The sequence below is a fragment of the Lepisosteus oculatus genome, chromosome 9 (genome assembly GCF_040954835.1).
Source record: "Lepisosteus oculatus isolate fLepOcu1 chromosome 9, fLepOcu1.hap2, whole genome shotgun sequence".
In the NCBI taxonomy this organism is placed as follows: domain Eukaryota; kingdom Metazoa; phylum Chordata; class Actinopteri; order Semionotiformes; family Lepisosteidae; genus Lepisosteus; species Lepisosteus oculatus.
Genome location: NC_090704.1, coordinates 27,942,424 through 27,960,901, shown reverse-complemented (window position 1 = coordinate 27,960,901; position 18,478 = coordinate 27,942,424). Strand labels below are relative to the sequence as shown.

At 39.2% G+C, this 18,478-nt stretch overlaps 1 protein-coding gene across 1 annotated transcript; it reads right to left on the bottom strand.

Annotated features, from left to right (window-relative positions):
* Window positions 1-262: 262 nt before the first annotated feature.
* Window positions 263-15,126, bottom strand: LOC102690218 (biotin-dependent 3-methylcrotonyl-coenzyme A carboxylase beta1 subunit). Its single transcript, XM_015356485.2, has 13 exons — window positions 15,041-15,126; window positions 14,404-14,715; window positions 11,244-11,440; window positions 10,129-10,307; window positions 9,453-9,533; window positions 8,684-8,862; window positions 6,129-6,321; window positions 5,222-5,313; window positions 3,217-3,373; window positions 2,540-2,662; window positions 2,113-2,228; window positions 1,530-1,611; window positions 263-1,121 (listed from the first exon to the last, which is right to left on the bottom strand). Exons 1-13 carry the CDS (start codon window positions 15,058-15,060, stop codon window positions 1,035-1,037), a joined length of 1,818 nt encoding a protein of 605 aa, XP_015211971.1. The 5' UTR covers window positions 15,061-15,126; the 3' UTR covers window positions 263-1,034.
* Between the last annotated feature and the right edge of the window lie 3,352 nt (window positions 15,127-18,478).

Below are 18,478 nucleotides of genomic sequence, written 5' to 3'. Positions count from 1 at the left end.
ATGACTACAATGCTTCTTCTATCCTCTCCAGCAAATAACAGGAGGAAGGGGTCATGCTGACTAAATCACATCCTCATTTCTTTTTTATCTTCTCTAAAATGCCCAATTGGTGCACTTCATAATTTTATTTTGTCACATATCTAGTCTTGTTAGTCTACAGCCTCAATGGTATGACCACACAGACACACCCTGGTTAAAGACAGTGTCCAGAAAAATGTGATCTGATTTTTTTTTATGACAAGAAAAACAAAGACACACCAAAAAATGTGACCTGATTTAATCAGAACAGAATATCCCAGAATTCTTTCTCCTTGGACAATGTTAACCGCAACAGAGAAGTCATGAATTTGTTATATACAGTTTATTTACTGAAGTAATTTTCAGGGGAGTATCTCAACAACCCCTTGTGGTATTACAATTAGATATCAGATTTCCATTCTCTACCACTAACACCTCCTTTGAATAAAACATTCTAAAAAAATAGGGTTAATCACAACATTTATCCTATTTAGTTTAGCAGTGTTGTACATTTATTAAAACTGATTTAGCAAAACAAATTAAAGAAATCTGAAGTCATTTTTGACTTTGCCTGAATGGATTTGACCTGTTGTATGTGACACTTCAGAAATAACTGAAAGGCAGGGATAAAATAAGCAGAAATAGCTAGTGTACCATGTGAGGAAGTTCTAATGCATATGCAATGGTCCATGCTAGACACCCATTGATGGTAATCACATAGGGTGACCAGAGCTGTACTTGGGACTATACAACTCCCTGTAATACTGCTTGAATTCAGAGCACCATACGAAATACACCTTATGTGTGCTTTATTTGTTGTTCTCCGGAAATGGCCTTTTCATTACAAATTAAAAAACAGATCAAACCTTCCCTGATCTGTGTATATAAAATTTCATGGGTTACCTAGATTATATAAACATTACATTAATCATGGAGAACACAAAGTCTGCAGCCATCTTAGAAAATCAGCCTTTTGTTTTAAAAGCACTGCACTGAAGTGCTGTTACATAGCAGCGTCACATTCGGAGAACAGGAGAGACCTCTCTCCCTCTTGAAATCTGATAGGTTTGCTGTTTAATGATCTGCAAACATTTGCTCAAAACCTGGAGAGAAAGAAACAAAATATAAGTGTGGGGAAGGATAAGGCTGTGAAAGATAGTATGCACACCATAGTCTCTCACAGTCTCTGTGACTGAGGATGGTAAATCCTAATTAATGTAATGTATGAAACAGCTGTGCAATGAGTTTATCAGTTAAATTAATGTTTTACTTTCCTGAACAGTTTGCATCACTGACTTCAAAGGCTTAAAAAATTTCTAGGGCATTCAAAATGAACTAAAATGCATCTAAAAAGCAGTTATGTCTCCATTGAGCTACTTTTTCAGCAACCTTAGTGGCTGTTGTCAAAATGGCATTTCATACTAAGCGTGTTAGTGTAGAAAGGGGAAACTGATTTGCTGAATTTCGTCACTTGACAAACGGATCGGTGCAAGGTACCAATTCAAGTTTACCTTCCTGGTATCCTGAGGCAGTATCACTCCATCATCCCAGACCCTCCCTGAGGAAAAGAATGCAGAACTCTCTTCTTCCAATCTAAAGAGGTGAAACAAGACTCTGAGAGAAGCAGGAGACAAACCCTTCTGCATTCTTCTGCAGCCTAAATACGTAATCTGTATGCAGTCTGGTCAGCTGCAGATTTAAAAGAATAATGAGCTGCTTATGTTCAGGTCTGGGAAGCACAAACACCACAAAAAGTAGGAAACCTAAATAAATCTATAATAAAACATGGTTTCTAATGGTTGATATTGTTTACCTTCAGCACTAACGAATTGGGTTTGGAAATACCTTTGAAATGAACCACCTGTGAGACAAATGAACTTGCATTTTAAATGCTGCTATAGTAGTCACACTGCTTTCTTGCAAAAAGATCATGTTACAGTAACTCTAGTCATTTTCTAGATTTCTGCTTGTTGTCATTTTTAACATTTCACCTAAATTAACATTTGATAATTTATGGTTAGTGCAAATCAGGCTGAATATAAGATTGTAAACAAGAGACCTATTATTGTAGATTGTAAACTCTAATGCACCTACTGTTGGTGGATGTTTGCCCCTTCCTCTTCAGGTACTTGCAAATGCTTAGGTCCCACAATCGACATCCTGGCATTGGGCCACAAGAACAGAAAGTTGGGCTCAAACGACCTGCCACACTACAAATAAAAAAGTCAATCGTCATTTGTCATTCCTGTTTTTCTCTGTTGAGTGAATGATTAAAGGATAATGGCACTACTGTGCTGGAAGGCTTTCTGCTCCAGTTCAAAATTTACTTCCCGTTCTTCTAATCCAAGTAAGCTCCAGCAGTGTAATGACCCAGTTTCACCTAGGCTGCCTTTTGCTTTATCTGCAAACTGAGAATTCAACTAACGACCTTTCAGAAACTGGAGAAAAGAAAGACAACAGTTTTGGAAACCACTCAGTTTACAATTTGTAGGACTGCTTCAAATCCTGGAGCGTTGTGTACCATAGCGTAACTTTCCACTCCGTGACAGCCTCCTACTACCACAGTTATCTTTGGAGTCGACGAACAGGCCAAAGCCGCCATCATGGAGCCCTGAGCCTTCAGTCTGTTGGTGTTGGACTCTGCCTGCACAAGTGAGGAAAGATTTTACTGCCACATCTGAAAATACATTCATCAGCGTGCAGTGCAACAAGAAGTCAAGTTCAAAACTCCTTGTCTGAAGACATCTTTTCCACTTTTCACTAAGTAGAGGTCAGAAAGCCATCAAGTAACATGTTTGCAATTGCTGGGTAAAAGTATTGATTTGATTCAAATCTAAGCTTTCTTCAGTATTACATGAGCTTGAAACTTAGCACGTTTGCACCTGTAGAAAATACCGACACCACTATTGCTGTCACATTCAAGGAAAAACTTGACTGGTAAAACTACCAGTAACTTACAGTACATGGTCCAATTTGTGGAAAAAAAACGTTCTGTTGTGTTCTCTCACTTTTTCAGTTGAGGAGATTATATTGTGTCGTCAACATTAGAGAGATATAATAAGACAGACAAATAATGCTAAATTCAAAAGACCTTTTAAATGATTAAATTAAAAATGTAGACTGCTGTGAACAATATAGAAGCACTCTTTGTAAAGATGACCTGGCTCACTGTTGTTCTTTTTCCTCACGAAGAAGTACCTGGGAGTCTGTCAGTGTCGGTGATGAATACGGAGGGGTATTTTGTAAGAATATAATTGGGATCTCTCGCTGATCACAGAGCTGCACAAAATGGCTGCCCTTGAGAGCTGCCTCATATGTCAGTTCGCCATTGCTCGCTACCATCCCAACTGGATGTCTGCGAAAAACACAAAAGAGGCATGTATAAGTCAACAGTGAGCTGTATGACAATTTAGAACGTTGCACTGTTCTTTTCTGAACTTATCTTAGTATTTCTCCCAAAATGTCCTCATCAGTCTCAACACTTATGCAAGCTGCGCTGTATACTGTGCCATCTGCCTGATGCAGCAGTTAAAAAAAACCTTTTTTGATGTAATAATAGTAATATATATTTTCCAAATAGTTAAAGAGCCTTGTGGTGGTGCAGATGCTCTCAGTTTTTTGTAGGTGCCATTGATATTACTCATACATAGGATTAACATTTCTTAAATTTATTTTGAAGGAGCTTAACTGCTGATACTGATAATAAATAATATTAGATTAGAAAAAAATGATTTTATCTCAAATCACTTTTTTCACATTATTGTCAAAGATAATCCAATTCCTTGGATGAGTTAAATTTTACTTGGCAAGTACTTTATTGTCCCCTTTTTCTGATCTAGAACAAGACAAAAACAAGTATTTGTTATCCTGTAAAGTCTGAAAATCCCCTCCCCAGTTTCCACCGCCTCAAACAAAACCCTTGAGCTTCTAGTACATTCTGCTGCCATGGCAACAGCAAAGTCTAAGACAGAAGCTCCTCATTAATATAAAAAGAAGTCTTTACGAAGACCAATGTCTCTTGAAGGGTTTAATCCTTACTAGATTAAAAACATCATTATTTTGTTTTTAATGTAATATACATTCTACTAAACGTGGAATACAATTCAATTGTAATACTATATGCACCTTCATGTAAAAGTTTACTGACAGAAAATCAGACCTTATTTCCATGGAGGATTAAAGTTCTTGCAAAAAAGAAGGTTAACAGAAAACATCAGGTGGTAGAAGGTTAAGAGTGCTGGACCCTACAACTGGGCTTTCAGTTCCAAGCCCTCAAATTGTTAACAAACTGTTGATATTACTAATTAACAAGTGAGGACTGCAGACCTAGCACTAAATACAGCAAGGAAGTGGACTATAAGGGATGCATTTTATGAAGGTCCTGCCCTAGATCACAGCTCTTCAGCTTCTGCATTTAATTACTTTATTTGTCTAATTTTCCTTTTAATTAATACAACCACTGGACTGTGTAACTAGGAAACTAGACTTGAGGACACTTGATTCCAAATCACCGGATATCCTGGGGACAGTTTGGAGAGAATATTCCATTTGGTGTGCAGGATTCAATGGGACTTGAAACTTCAAAAATCGAGTTTCAAAATCCAAAGTAGAGTCAAGATAAGAAATCCAGGTTCTTAGCCTCTTCTGTTTGTAACAGAACACAAGAGACATCCAAAGCTGGAGTCAGAACGAAGTCCAAAGAGAAACACAATGTAGGAAAGCAAAAAACAAATGTAATTTAAAAAAACTAATAGCATGTTTACTGTTAAGGTACATCAAAGATTTATGAAAGTTTCCTTCTGATGTGTCAAAATTAAATGCAAATTACAAAAGTGCGCTTTTTGTTACTGTGTAATTAATTATCAAAGATTATGGACTGGAAGTGCATTTAAAACTGTGAACAGAAGACATTTTACACAAGGGGTTGTGAGTGTCTAGAACAAGCTGCCCAGCCATGTTGTTGAAGCGATACCCTGGATTCTTTCACGAAACAGCTGCATAAGATCCTTACTTAATTAATCACCAAACGGGTGGAAACATGCATTTCCTTTGCTACCTCTGCAGGTCCAACTGAGGGCATGCATTTCTGAAACCTGGACTGGAGACCCCAATCCAATCCAATAACTTCAAGAATAGAAATTGTTCAGGTATTGACTCTAAAGTTGCAAACATGTATAAAAATTTGATGCTTCAGATTTCTTACCCTTCGATCTTTGCAAAACCAGTTACAAGCGTTGTCCCGTATCGTGCTTTGAATTCCTGAAATCTGCTTCCATCTGTCAGACGATTAAGGATCTGGGAAAAGGGAATGATAATATTCCCTCTGAGACCAGAAACCCATTAGTTTAACTGTGAAACTGATTTGAAATGTTGAAACTGATTGAAACTTTTTTAATGTTGATAGGTCAAGCATTAAAAAGAAACACAAGAAGGATTATGATGACAATACATATAAATTGGGAAATATGGAAATGCACATATTAAAGCATCTTCTGTTTCACTAACTATACTGGATTCCATAGACGGTGAAAAACAACCATCATAACAATAGAAATGAGAAAACAGACTGCTTACACCCTGAAAGACGTATGTCACATTTTATAGCTTCAATTTTATTGCTTCATTGTTGTTTCTGTAGTTAAAAAAGGTTTAAACATAGGATATGATAACAGTCTTATGGACATAGCCCACAGTATCTCCCTCACAAATGGCATGACATTATTAATCAATGTCAAATAGCCTCCATTTTCATATTTTAGATTACAAAATACAATTTTATACATATACAGTAGTCCTCAGCAGAAAATATTACTCACTTAAACATTCAAAAGGGTGAATTTTCTAAATGCCTTAATTGTGAATCACTTTTTCCCCGCAAGAGGTTGGCTTTCAGGAGTCATATTAATATCTCAGTGGGAGCCTAGGGATTTTGTCTCATAATCTGCATACATCTAATTTTATCTTGATTAAGTGTTCGAAAAACAATTCTGCGAATGTGTATAAAAAATGATTTTGTCTAAAAGCAGAAGCTAGACAACTGCCTGGCAGGCTCAACACGACTGGACAACCAGGGTATATGAAGTCCTTGTCCTGGCATGTTCTGTTCTCACCAGCTTGACATCCAGGCTGTGGGTGTAACTGCATGGCGCCAAGCTGTTCAGCTCTTCTCCACTGTGCAGTGGCTCATCCGTCTCCTCAGCCTCCTCTAGGGGGAGCTCAAAATTGAGGGTGGAGATGATGTTTCTGGCACACTCATACGCCTCCTTTTCCGTAGCAGCAAAGTGATCCACACAACCACTCACTCTGGAAAGAGGAACATGTACTTTAAGCCAGTAGATAGATGTGTTATCTCTAGGACTCACTGTAAATCCCAAAGCTTCTAAATTGTTTTCCAAACAACTAGCCTAACTGGATAGCCTCCAATGCATTATTTCATTAGCATTCAGAATTAGATTATTGTTTCCCTTGATATGAAACTACTGATTTCATCTGATTACAACATGGTGTATTTGGTTCCAATCTACAAAACCACACAGAAGAGAGGTCAAGTCGAATGCAAGGCTGGTTCTGGTCTGGAACGATGACTCTGTACAGCGATCTGCAGAATTTTTCTAATTCTTTAACTCATTACGTGTTTAAGCAATCAAGTTCAGATCTTGACAAACTGACAGTTACATACATCCTATTTAGGTAACTTTTTGTGAAAATTCTGTTATACATCTGAAATATTCGAATGTATTCCCTAATAACAAGCCCTGGAATGCAAAATCTCTCAAATCGCTCTAAATATAAAAAAAGGGGATTTTGTTTCACCTAGAGGATGATGTTTTGAGTAGGGAGGCTCAAACGAATGTTAAAAGAGAGTTTAAGGTGGATAAATTACTGTTTTAAGATAAAGTTGAGGGTGAAATAAGTAATGGTATGTATGGTGCATGAGTCAATGGTGGGAATGTAAAAGAATGGAGGCAGAAGCTTAGCACAAGCTGAAAATCAAATGCTGACTTTGCTGATGAATTAAATTAACTTTATCTTTGGTTTTAAAACATGATTTAAATCGTGAACTCAATGTTTTTAGAGGTAGGATCTCTAATTGTGCTATTAACATTGATGTTTTAAAGTCTCTAAGTTGCTAAGCCATGTTGAAGAGCGAAAGAGTCCAGGTCCTGATTCTGTTGGGGGTACAGTACTGAAAAGGCATGCTAGACAGCTGTGTGGCATTTTTACATTTTTGCCCAATTGTCACTGATTTAGCAAAACGTTCCTAGGATCCTAGTGGCAGAATTCAAATCCCCTAGTTCACTCAATGAATATATACCAGTAGCCCTCACGTCACTGGTAATGAAAACATCTGAACAGATTGTGAAAAATGAGATTGTGGCAAAGTACAAGTTAGATCTATTTCCGTTTGCTTATTAGAGCATGTATGGGCATAGAAGATGCTATCATACAGTATACCTTCTTAATCTTGAGGAATATAAAACTCATGCTAGGTTGCAGTTCGTGAATTTTTCCTCAGCATTTAATTGTATTCAACCTTAGGCAACTAAGCTATAGTCTAATTTTGGTCTTGATCTTAATCTCATTAGCAGTGTTAGTGATTTCCCTACAGACAGAACTCAGAGGGTAAGAGTTAGCAATGCTTTGACTATCTGTATTCTGCCACAGGTTTCCCCGTAGGAATGTGTATTGTCTCTCTTTCTCTTTGTTTTATATGTACATGACTGTAAGAATTATTTGATGTTGATTGTCTCTAAGACGAATGACATGAACATTTATTTCAGGAGGAAACCTCAGACCCCCACTCAAACCCTCTTCGAGGGAGTATCAGTGGAAATGGGAGACAAAAGTATTTAGGTACTTTTCTAGACTGCAATTTAAATTCTGTGGAAAATAATGATCTTCAAAAAAGGAAAACAGCATCTATTTTTAGGTTGATAGATAATTAATTGTTGATCATGTTTTATCAGTCTTTAGCTGAATCTGAGTTCACGTTTACCCTGATTTACTGGTTTGCGAATCTATATCTGAGGAGTAAGAACACACTGGGGAATCTTGTGAAGCTATGTTAGAAAGACAGTGGTGCTGATCTTTCGGACCTATCCCACATCTATCAGTTATGAGTTTTGCATGAAGCATATTCCATCCAAGAAGACCCTTGATGTCCTTTGTTTAAAGAATTCCAACTACTCCACTCAGAATGCAGATCTAGATTTCCCAATAAAAGGAGAAACAAGTTTAAGTTCTCACATTCATACCTGTAGCCATAACCCTGCTCAACAGATGATTCTCTTGTGTACGTTTATATGTATAGTTAATTAGTGTGTTTCTCCTTATATTGCTTTCTGCTGCAAAACAAATTAGCCCTTGGGTATAATAAACCCTCTACATCTTTCTTAGAGCAAGCCAAACAAGAAACAAGAAAAAGCTCACAGTCAAAATCTGACACCACCAGATAGTGTCCCAGAGACAGTCAACATGGTAATCAAATTGGTCATCTTAAGTAATGGAGGAATCACCTGAACAAATTATTTTTGTGCTCAGGTTTTATGTTTTTAGAGGCATGCCTGTTTGCAGGGCTATGTATTTTCTTTACAGGATGGCTACCGTTATGTCAGAGCTCTGTTTGCTCTATGAGAACCTCTGAGGATGTGCACAAATCTCTTACTCCGCATGAAGTCTAGCTCCTCCCAGCTCCTCCGGGGTCACTTCCTCTCCAGTAGCTGCTTTCACCAGAGGAGGTCCACCCAAGAATATTGTCCCAATTCTTTCCACCATTACAGTCTCCTCCGCCATGGTGGGGATATAGGCTCCGCCTGCTGTGCAGGAGCCACACACCACTGCCACCTAGAGGCCACACACCACAATGTCATGAATGCCGTCTGGGTTGTGTGCTGATGTTATTCAAAAGGTTCTATTTTTAAGCGAAACTAGTTCAAGTAGATAGCTGTGTCAGCATGCCTAGGCTGCAAGTAAAGGTTTATTCCACGCTAAAAAGAGAAGAAAAGAAACACAACATTTCGGCTGTGGAGCCTTCTTCAGGTGTCAACCGAAGAAGGCTCCACAGCCGAAACTTTCTCTTTTCAGCAGGAAATAAACCTTTACTTGCTCCTTATTTTTATGTTATACTTCTAACCAAAGTTAAAATAATCTGCTATGTGGCAAACCCCATGTTAATAGCTCTTTTGCTGTAATTTTCAAGTGTTCATAGGAAATTTGGGGTTATCTAGGAAACCACTAATCTTCAACAATTCAGAAGAAATCAGGACCTCAGGAGATTTTAATCATGTAATTTATACATGCTGCACATACCTTTTTAAGAGTCTACTCATGGTTCAATGTTGTAGCACTTCATACATTTAAGTGAACAAATATTTTAAATGTAACCATTTTTAAAAGCAATTTAGTGAAAAGCTTATTTTGTCTTTCTCTCATACCTGAGGGATCTTCATGGCTGACATGATTGCTTCATTGTAGAATATACGTCCTCCATGGTTTTTGTCTGGAAAAAGTTCAGCCTGTCAATGTAATTCAGAAAAGTCCCAGCGTTAGATTATGTGTCTCAACTCAGAGCAGCCGTTTCTCACTTTTTCACCTAATCTGCTGAGCAGTGAGTCTGGTTAACAGTATCTGCCAAACGTCACTCAGCTGGGTAGTGTAGAAAGTAAGGATGTTCTTTATATTAGTGAGCAAATGAAAGCAAAGAGTAAAATTAAGTATTTTCTTTCTGTAATCGTTGTTGCCCTTATTGGAACAATCACTTTTCTGTCTTGCTACTTTTTTAGAATAAAATTTTCTGGAGAAAAGTTTCAGTACTGGAAAAAACTTTTAAAACCTAGACATGAAATGTAGTATTCTCCTTAGCAACAGCCCCCAGAGTTGATATTTTAGAACACAAGAAAAGTATGTTTTAGTTATATTCCATAGACAAGCGATTGGTTGTCCAAACCTGGGAGATGCTAAGACATAAATCATTTTCTATTCAGCATTATTAAGAAACTGAATAAATACCTTATGCAAAGGAGCAAAAGCTGCCCTTTATGATGGCTGTCTGTAATCACACAGGAGAAACCTACAGTGATTATGGAAGTTGAGTCACTGCATAAGCCCTACCTGAAGAGGAAGGAATGCACCCCCACTGTCTACTAAATACACACAGGGCAGGCGGTTCTGAATGGCCACATCCTGGGCTCGTAGTTGCTTCTTCACAGAAATGGGGTAGGCTGTGCCACCCTTCACCGTGGCATCATTGACAATAAACACACACCACAGCCCACTGATTTTACCTATGCCTACCAAAGACATATGAGAAGGAAAGAAGTCAAATGAAACTCTATGCATGAATGTTAATAGAAAAACATATTTTAGATACTGGGGGCATGAAATGAATGATTAATGTGGAGGTCCAAGTCTGGTGTCCTGTCCAGGAGTGTGTAGTCACATCAGACATTTCATTTGTTGTGATTCATGGCAACTTGACATCACATCAAGTCCCGGAACCTCAGGGCAATGATCAATGATCAAGTCTTAGGCAAACCAGTAACCTCTTGACCTTTGGCCCCTGTCTGTGTTCAAGGTGGAAGACTAGCCAAGACACCCAGCTTAAAACCTGTGGGAAACATCCAATCCATGTCCAGCATCACCTTCTTTTAGCTTTTAATTTCAATTAATTTGAAGAGCATATCCACATTTAGCGACTTAAATCCCAAAACACACCTGCTTCTAACTACTTTTAGAACTACTTTTTTTTTGGCCATGGCCACATTTCAATGAGTATATCTTTATAAAATAAGAAAACTGTTATATCCAACAAAAAGGATGGCAGGTTCAAATCACAACAGGTCAAGCCCCACGTCAATATTATTTGGTTTTACAACAAACCAAGCAACTGTAGTTTGTCGACGTTGGTGCGTGCACCACAATACCAGCAGTTTTACCTTTACAAGATCAGCGGCATTCAGTCACGCATCACAGACAAGCACCTGTGTCCCTTACCTCCCAAATAGCAAAATGATCAAAAGGGGCTCTCCACAGAAAGAAAAAAAAATTCTGAGGGTACTCTTCTCCCTGAGACCATGCAAATGTGCAAATGTCCTTGAATCCCATAAATAATACATTTGACATGTAACAGTTGGATCTGGTGGCCCAGAGGTAGGAAGCCACCTCTAAGTTTAGGGCACTGTAAAGTACAATGAAGGTCACACATGTGCAAAATAATGGAACTGTACCCGATATACATCCGGCTGAGGGCACATCCCCATAGGGCATTCCCAGGCCAGCGAAGGGAGACAGCTCCAGGTAATCCTCGTCGTCCAGCAGTAGCCTGAGCCTCTCCCGGACAAACAGCTTCTTGTTCCTCTGCGTGTGCCTCACAATCGCACTCTCGCCACCTCCCTTTCGCACCTTCTCCATGCACTCCCAATACCTGGAGAAGACAACCTGTTTGTGTGCTTCACCATGTCTCCCCCACAGCTGGCTCACTGTCTCAGGCAGGGGCGGCAGAATTTACGGCCACCTTTAATGAGTCAGTTATTAAAAACTTGAAACAAGTCTGTTTTGAGCACATAAGAGAGTGCTTATTGAATTAAGCCGTTTCGCAAAAACGAATGTCCCAATGTCTTGGGCTAAATGCAAACGGGAAGGGCTTTTAAAACTGAGAACAAGAGGTACTGCTTTACCCAATGATGCCAACAAGCTACCCAGCCATGTTTTTGAAGCCGATAACCTGGTTTTGTTTAAGAAACACCTGGATGATATACTTGGATTGCTTAGCTACTATTTACAAAACAGGCTAGATAGGTTGAACGGCCTCCTCCACTGTTCTTACAGTCTAATTTAACCAATTACTAATCTACTTTGATCTATTCAATTGGTCTTGATGATTGATGATTGATGATTGATGATTGATGATTGATGATTAAAAGGCGGCCTGTAAGTAGGATTGCTAGATTTGTTCATTTGTATAACTGAACTTAGTCTGCTGTCTTGTCACGGCTCACGATGCTACACTGTCATTAATGAAGAGGTGTTGGAGGCCATAACCTGTGTACAAACCTAAAGAAATTACAAAAATGCAAACTTAATATGAGACTTCTGTAAAAAAATCTACAACTGGAAGGTAGGAGGGGGATTATTAGGGGTGTAACCTCGGCATCCTGGCCAAATTCCCATTGGCCTTTACCAATCATGGCCTCCTAATAATTCCAATCTATGAATTGACTTCATTACTCTGCTCTCCTCCCCACTGATAGCTGACACTGATGTGTGGTGAATGTTCTGGTGCACAATGGCTGCCGTCGCATCATCCAGGTGGGGCTGCACATTGGTGGTGGTGGAGGGGAGTCCCCATTACCTGTAAAGCGCTTTGAGTGGAGTGTCCAGAAAAGCGCTATATAAGTGTGAGCAATTATTATTATTATTAGGAAGTCTCCAATCACACATATTTTCTTGAACTTCGTCATAATAAACAGCGTCATTTTTTTTACAAGAGGGCTTATTGCTCCTGATAGTGTCAAATATATCATACATTTTACCTTAAACTTTAGTTTAAGAATTGTAGATATGCACGTGCTTTCAAAGAAAATTTGAATCATTGCAAACTATGTGAATTACTTCTGCCTGGATGGTAGATAATACTGCCAACAGGACAATACCCACATCTCTAAAGAACCGAACAGTCTGGTAGAAAACTGAACATCTGGGATATCTACTAATAAGAGCAGCTGAACTGTAGTTCCTTTCTTGGTCATTGTTAAAACACTGTCATATATAAGCCATCTCCAGTATTGTACCATAATACAGTAAATGTAATTAAACTGATGTAATAAGTATTTCATTGCACTTATGCATATGACAAATAAACTGAACTAATTAAACTGATGATTACTGAACACTCTTAAGTACCCATAATCTAAGTACAGTATGCAATATGTTAAGGGTAATGTCATGGAAATTGTTTCGGCATAAGCTTTAAGTCAGTGGTTCCTAAATATGGTCTGAATACATAATAAAAATAAATCACAAGTCTAGGTTAACATGCAGATCAATTAACGGCATCATCTAGCACTGGCAATTTAGAGTGCTGCTGATTTTTTTTTTTACAGAGACAGCTGTCCTCCAGGACCAGAATTAGGAATCACAGCTTCCAAAGGTTGTCATGCAGCAATGTTGATACAGTATATACACTGATTGGCCAATTTATTAGGTTGAATATTGGTCTCCATTTCCACTCAGAACTTTCTGAATTCGCCAGGGCATGGACTCAACAAGGTGTTGAATGTGCAGGCTAGCAATATGTCCCATAGCTGCTGGAAACTAGTTGGTGGTGGATCTCTACTCCAAATAGCACGTTCCATCTCATTCCACAGATGCTCGACTGGATTGGTACCTGGTGACTGGCCACAGCATTAAACTGAATCCACTGTCATGTTGAGGGAATCAGTCCAGGACTTTCGTAGCCTTGTGGCATGGAGCTTATTCAGCTGTAAAAGCCCACTTGTATGAAGAGACCCAAAGTGAGCCACCAAAACACACCCCACACCATCACACTGCAACCACCATCAGCCTGCCTTGTGGACACAGACAGGACGGATCCATGGATTAATGGAATTTATGTGATATTTTGGTCTTCCCATCTACAGAACCAGGATTCAATGTTTTTCCAATTCTCCAGTGTCCATTGTTTGTGTTCTTTAGCCCACTTTTTTGTTTTTTACCGACAGGCTTGAAACTTGCTTGGGTCATTGGCTGTCATACCCCATCCATGACAAGGTACGAGTTGTGCATTCCAATATGCCTCTTTCAGCACCACTGTTGTACTCAGCTGTTAGTTGGCTGACTGTAGCAAATCTCTATCTGTTACTCTGTATGAGACTCTGCCAGCTTTCTGCCAGCCCCTTTCATCAACAGTCTGTTTCAGACCACAGGAGAACCACCATTAACTGGATGTTGTTTGCGTGGTGGAACATTGTCGATACAGCCGTGACACTGTCATGTGTGACCCCAGCAGGGTAGCTGTTCCAGTTGCATCTGGCGCCCGCTATGATGCGTTCATAATCACTTCTATTGTCTTACTGATTCTACCTCTGAATTGCACACAGGCAATCTTGTGGGTACAAGCCTACTTGGTACCTATACTGGTACTTTAAAGCAGGTACCTGCCTACGTGCTTTAAACAGCACTATCTGCACATACAGTATGATGCTGTCTCTGATTAAGCAGGTGTCCCTAACAAACTGGCCACTCAGTATATATTTGCTCAGCAAACCTTGACTCGTCACAGCAGATGTAAAAGCCACTTCTGATCTCAATTTACTTTTTTCTTTTGAAAATGTACATTTACTGCTATCGTGCAACGACAGGCAGTTGCGACAATTTCTCGGAGCTTACCTTTGGTGACAGACTGCGCTATTGCGCAAATTTGCTTCGCATACATGTCTATAGATTGGGTGAATAGTACCGTCTAAAACAGGAAATATACTAGGCAGTCGTCTTCTTCTCGAGTCACTGCTCAGGAAACGATTTGAAAGCTGTTGGTCTCGCCTTTGAGCGGCCGGTGTGAAAGGCTGCACATCGGGGTTCGACACTGCGCAGGTGTGTGCACAACCCAGGCACCACCTGCGCGTTCTTACGCGTTTGCTGACCACACTGGTCCGTAGTTTGGGGGATACTGTCTGCAAACAACTGAAAACCGACTCCGCCCTGAGAAAATAAATGAAAAATAAACTTATGAATAACTGTGTTGCTGTGTTCACACCTACTGATTTTTAAATGCACATTGTTAAGTACAAAGGAGTGTTTTTAAAAAATATTTCAAATATCATGAATTTAAAATAGTCTACTAATGATGGATGATTGCTTTTATTTTTTGACATGTTTGTCACTGATTACTTCTAAGTTCGCGAATCCAAAGGTCACAGTTTGTATTTGCTCCGCCGCAAACGATATGAGAATAATGTTGTCGAAATGGCAGGGATTTAAAATATCTCGAGATGTATTCTTGTTGCAAATCTCAATTGATACATACCTTACTATGCATTTGTACATTTTTTTTTTTGCAGTAGTGGTGTCGCTACTATCGTACTGTACTTACAAAACAAATTAGCAGTCTACCTTTTGTGTTACACCAATAACAGACCGGCTGGAAACAAGGTTTTAAAACTACAGTATGAGGCCAGAATAGAACAAACGGAATCGTTTAGATGCTACTCTTTGCCTTTTAAAACTGTTCTTTAAGCACCAAAAAGTATTTACAAACTACGTAAATTTACTGTACACCGATATGTTGTTTTCTCTGACGTGAAACAATATCCCCCGCCATACTGTTCAAAATCGGACGTTTTCTTTGCTAATTTATGTGGTAGGGGTAAACTATTCTTTGCTGTTACAGGTTAGATTTACTTTTTGCTTTCGAAAATTGAAGCTCAGTAAAGAGATAACTCAGAAAAGCAGGACATTCAGTCCTTAGTTGTTGTTTTTTTACATTCTTACTTCTTTACATCCTATTTACTAAGTTTTCATTGTACTCATATTTGACAATTCCACCTTTTTGTTAGAGCATACATCAATAGGGGAAGCATGAATTAACCTATGGTCATACCCAGTCAAGTATCAATAATTGTAATGGAGACCCTTTTCCCAACATTAATGTTTCCTCATCTCTGCCTCCAGCCCCACCATCACCCTTACAGCAGCACCTTTGCTCATTCCACCTTGAGGGGGTTCAATTAGTGCATCCCCATGACCAGGCATCTCATTTTCTCTGCCTGATGGGTTAAAGTAAAATTGCAGTTTCAAATTATGGAGTCAATTCAGGTTTAAATACAGGAAATTAGAGTTCAACTAGAAGAAAAAAAAATATTAGTGCACAATGAATTCGCAAGAAGCTCGATTGGGAAACCTGGGCCTGGACAGCATATGTCACCAGAAATCACAGTTCTGGGATATGTGCACATGAAAATGTGATCATGAAAATTAATTGGGATTATAAGAGGGTATATAGGCATTTGTAGAAGCCACTGAGAAATGGTTCCAGAGACAGCGAGCCATGGTGTAATTTCCTGTTCAAAAGAAGCTATCACTTGCTTACAAACATCCTAGATTCCAATTCTTAAATAAGGGATCTCATCCCTTAAATAGAAGCATGGAAACCAAACTCCACTGAAAACAAAGCAGAAAATGAAGTTTGTAGCAGAAAATCAATTAACCACACAGCTTCGGATTCAGTGGAAGGAAAATGCTGTATGAAACCGCTGCACATTTCAGCCAGTCTGACTACAGTTATCTTATCTGTGGTGTGGTAACGCAAGGCTGTCAGATGTCCAGCTGTAGTGCACTCCAGCACAGGATTTTACTGAACCAGCGGAAATCTGCGAGTCAGTCTGTCTTCTGCGGTGCAGCATGGGATTTGTGACAGTGGATGATCTGAGAATGATAGGTTGTGAAGGAGCTGTGATGTCTGCCTGATGAGTCAAGGATGTGTAATTCTGTCTGTTCTCAAATGGCCAAATGAACAGCAAGAACGCATTTTCATAGATGATGTTTAGTAGAATGGGCAGCACATTAGCTCAATGGATTGCATTGCCACCTCACAGTGCTGGGACCCTGGATTCAATTCTAGACCTGGAGGTCTATCTCTGTGGAATGTATATGTTCACCCTGTGTGCAGGTGGGTTTCCTCCTACACTCCAAGGACAAACTGGTTGATTAATTGGATTCGGGGAAAATTTGCCCTGGTTTGTGCGTTTCTGTCCTCTCTCCTCCAATGGACTGGTTTAGAAAAATATGTCAAATATAATTCATGTGTTTTTATTTGTGACTATAAATATATAGGTATATTGTATAAATCCAGTATTTTTTTATCGAAATTGATTTGTTCTTCAAGGTTAAGATGTCCCCAGATCCTCACTGACTTTTACAGATGCACTACAGAAAGCACACTGACAGGTTGCATCACAGTGTTGTATGGCAACTGCAGTATTGCTGACCGCAAAGCCCTACAGCAGGTGGTGAAAACTGCCCAGTCCATCACTGGGATTACCCTCCCATCTATACAGGACATTTATGACAGACGGTGCTTGAGGAAAGCTCTAAGCATCATCAAAGACCCCACACACCCCAGCTACAGACTGTATGACCCTCTACCATCTAGAAAGCGGTACCGGAGCATTTGGGCCCGGACTACCAGACTAAGAGACAGTTTTTAACCCCACACTATCAAACTATTAAACTCCCAGCCTCTCTCACTCTCACCTCACCTCTCACCTATGATATGAACCTCACAGTGCCTTCTTTCTTTCTTACCAAAAACTCACACATTGCAATCTACCTCTACCTTACATGTCAAAAAGCTCACTCCCCATCATTTCTATCCTTTTATTTCATTCTGTTGATGCATGTTTTTGCACATCTGATGTTGTTTTTGCACATTACCTGTTACCTTTCTGTTGTTTTGCACATTGCCTGTTGTCTCTGTCTTTCTTTTATTATACAATTGTATTGTTGTTGTTTTTTGTACTACATACCATCTGAGAGCTAGCTAAATAGCATTTCGTTATACCATATACCTGTATATGAGTATAATGACAATAAGCTTGAACTTGAAATTGAACTTGATTTAATTTGGAAACTGAATCTGATCTTCCAATGACTGCGTTGCACTTGTGCCCCTAGAGGGAGCTATTTATTCATTTCGCCAATTGCATATCCCTGGATACAGACAATGTCTTGCAGTACCATTTGAATGTGCTGTTTGCTGGCTCATCAATTGTCTAGGATGTACACAGCAGATAACTTTCCCTTTCTCTTTTTGACTTTTTGTCTTAAAAGTGATTAACATCCCTATTCTTTGTGCCACCATTCCTTGATCAGCACTTTCAGTGGGCAAATGTGGGTAGGGAGTGCAATCCTGTGAACTCAGAACTGATGCAATGGATTTTCTTGGAAAGAAAGATTAAGATAGAATTACAATCTCCCTGCATACACTGGATAGGGGTCGACCTTGGCTTCTTGGAGTTTAAAAGGGAACATATTTCTGGAATAAACTTTTAAGTGTGGTTATTGAGAACTTGTGTGTAGCACCTTTCTGGGAAAGAAGTGATGTGCTAGGCCACTATATTTCAAAATATAATTTGGTATTTGTTCCAGAAAAACAAGTTTACAGTAGTATTGCAAAACTATATAGGCGTGGTGGGGTCCATCTCCAAAGTTCACGTGTTACTGACTTGGCTGTGTGAAACACAGTAGTGAAGGTGATCTCTCACCAGATTTGTCAGCCTGCTGACTTGTCTATATTTTATATACTGTGGAAGGATTGAAGTACAATTCCCTGTTTTTTCATTAGGAGATAGCAAAGGCATTTGTGGTCATTTCAAATTAGTTATTAATTTAAAAAGATCTTGAATGAGTCTGTTACGTGCTGCACCAAGATTGCTTGGATTATTGAAAGGTATTAATGGTTTGGAGA

Excerpts from the sequence above, each read along its gene's own strand:
- LOC102690218 (XM_015356485.2), bottom strand. The coding sequence starts at position 15,060 with ATGTACAAATGCATAGTAAG. Across the intron at positions 2,663-3,216 it reads CGACACTGACAGACTCCCAG|GCAGAGTCCAACACCAACAG; the intron begins GTACTTCTTCGT and ends TCACTTGTGCAG. Across the intron at positions 1,612-2,112 it reads GGGGCAAACATCCACCAACA|ATTGGAAGAAGAGAGTTCTG; the intron begins GTAGGTGCATTA and ends TCACCTCTTTAG.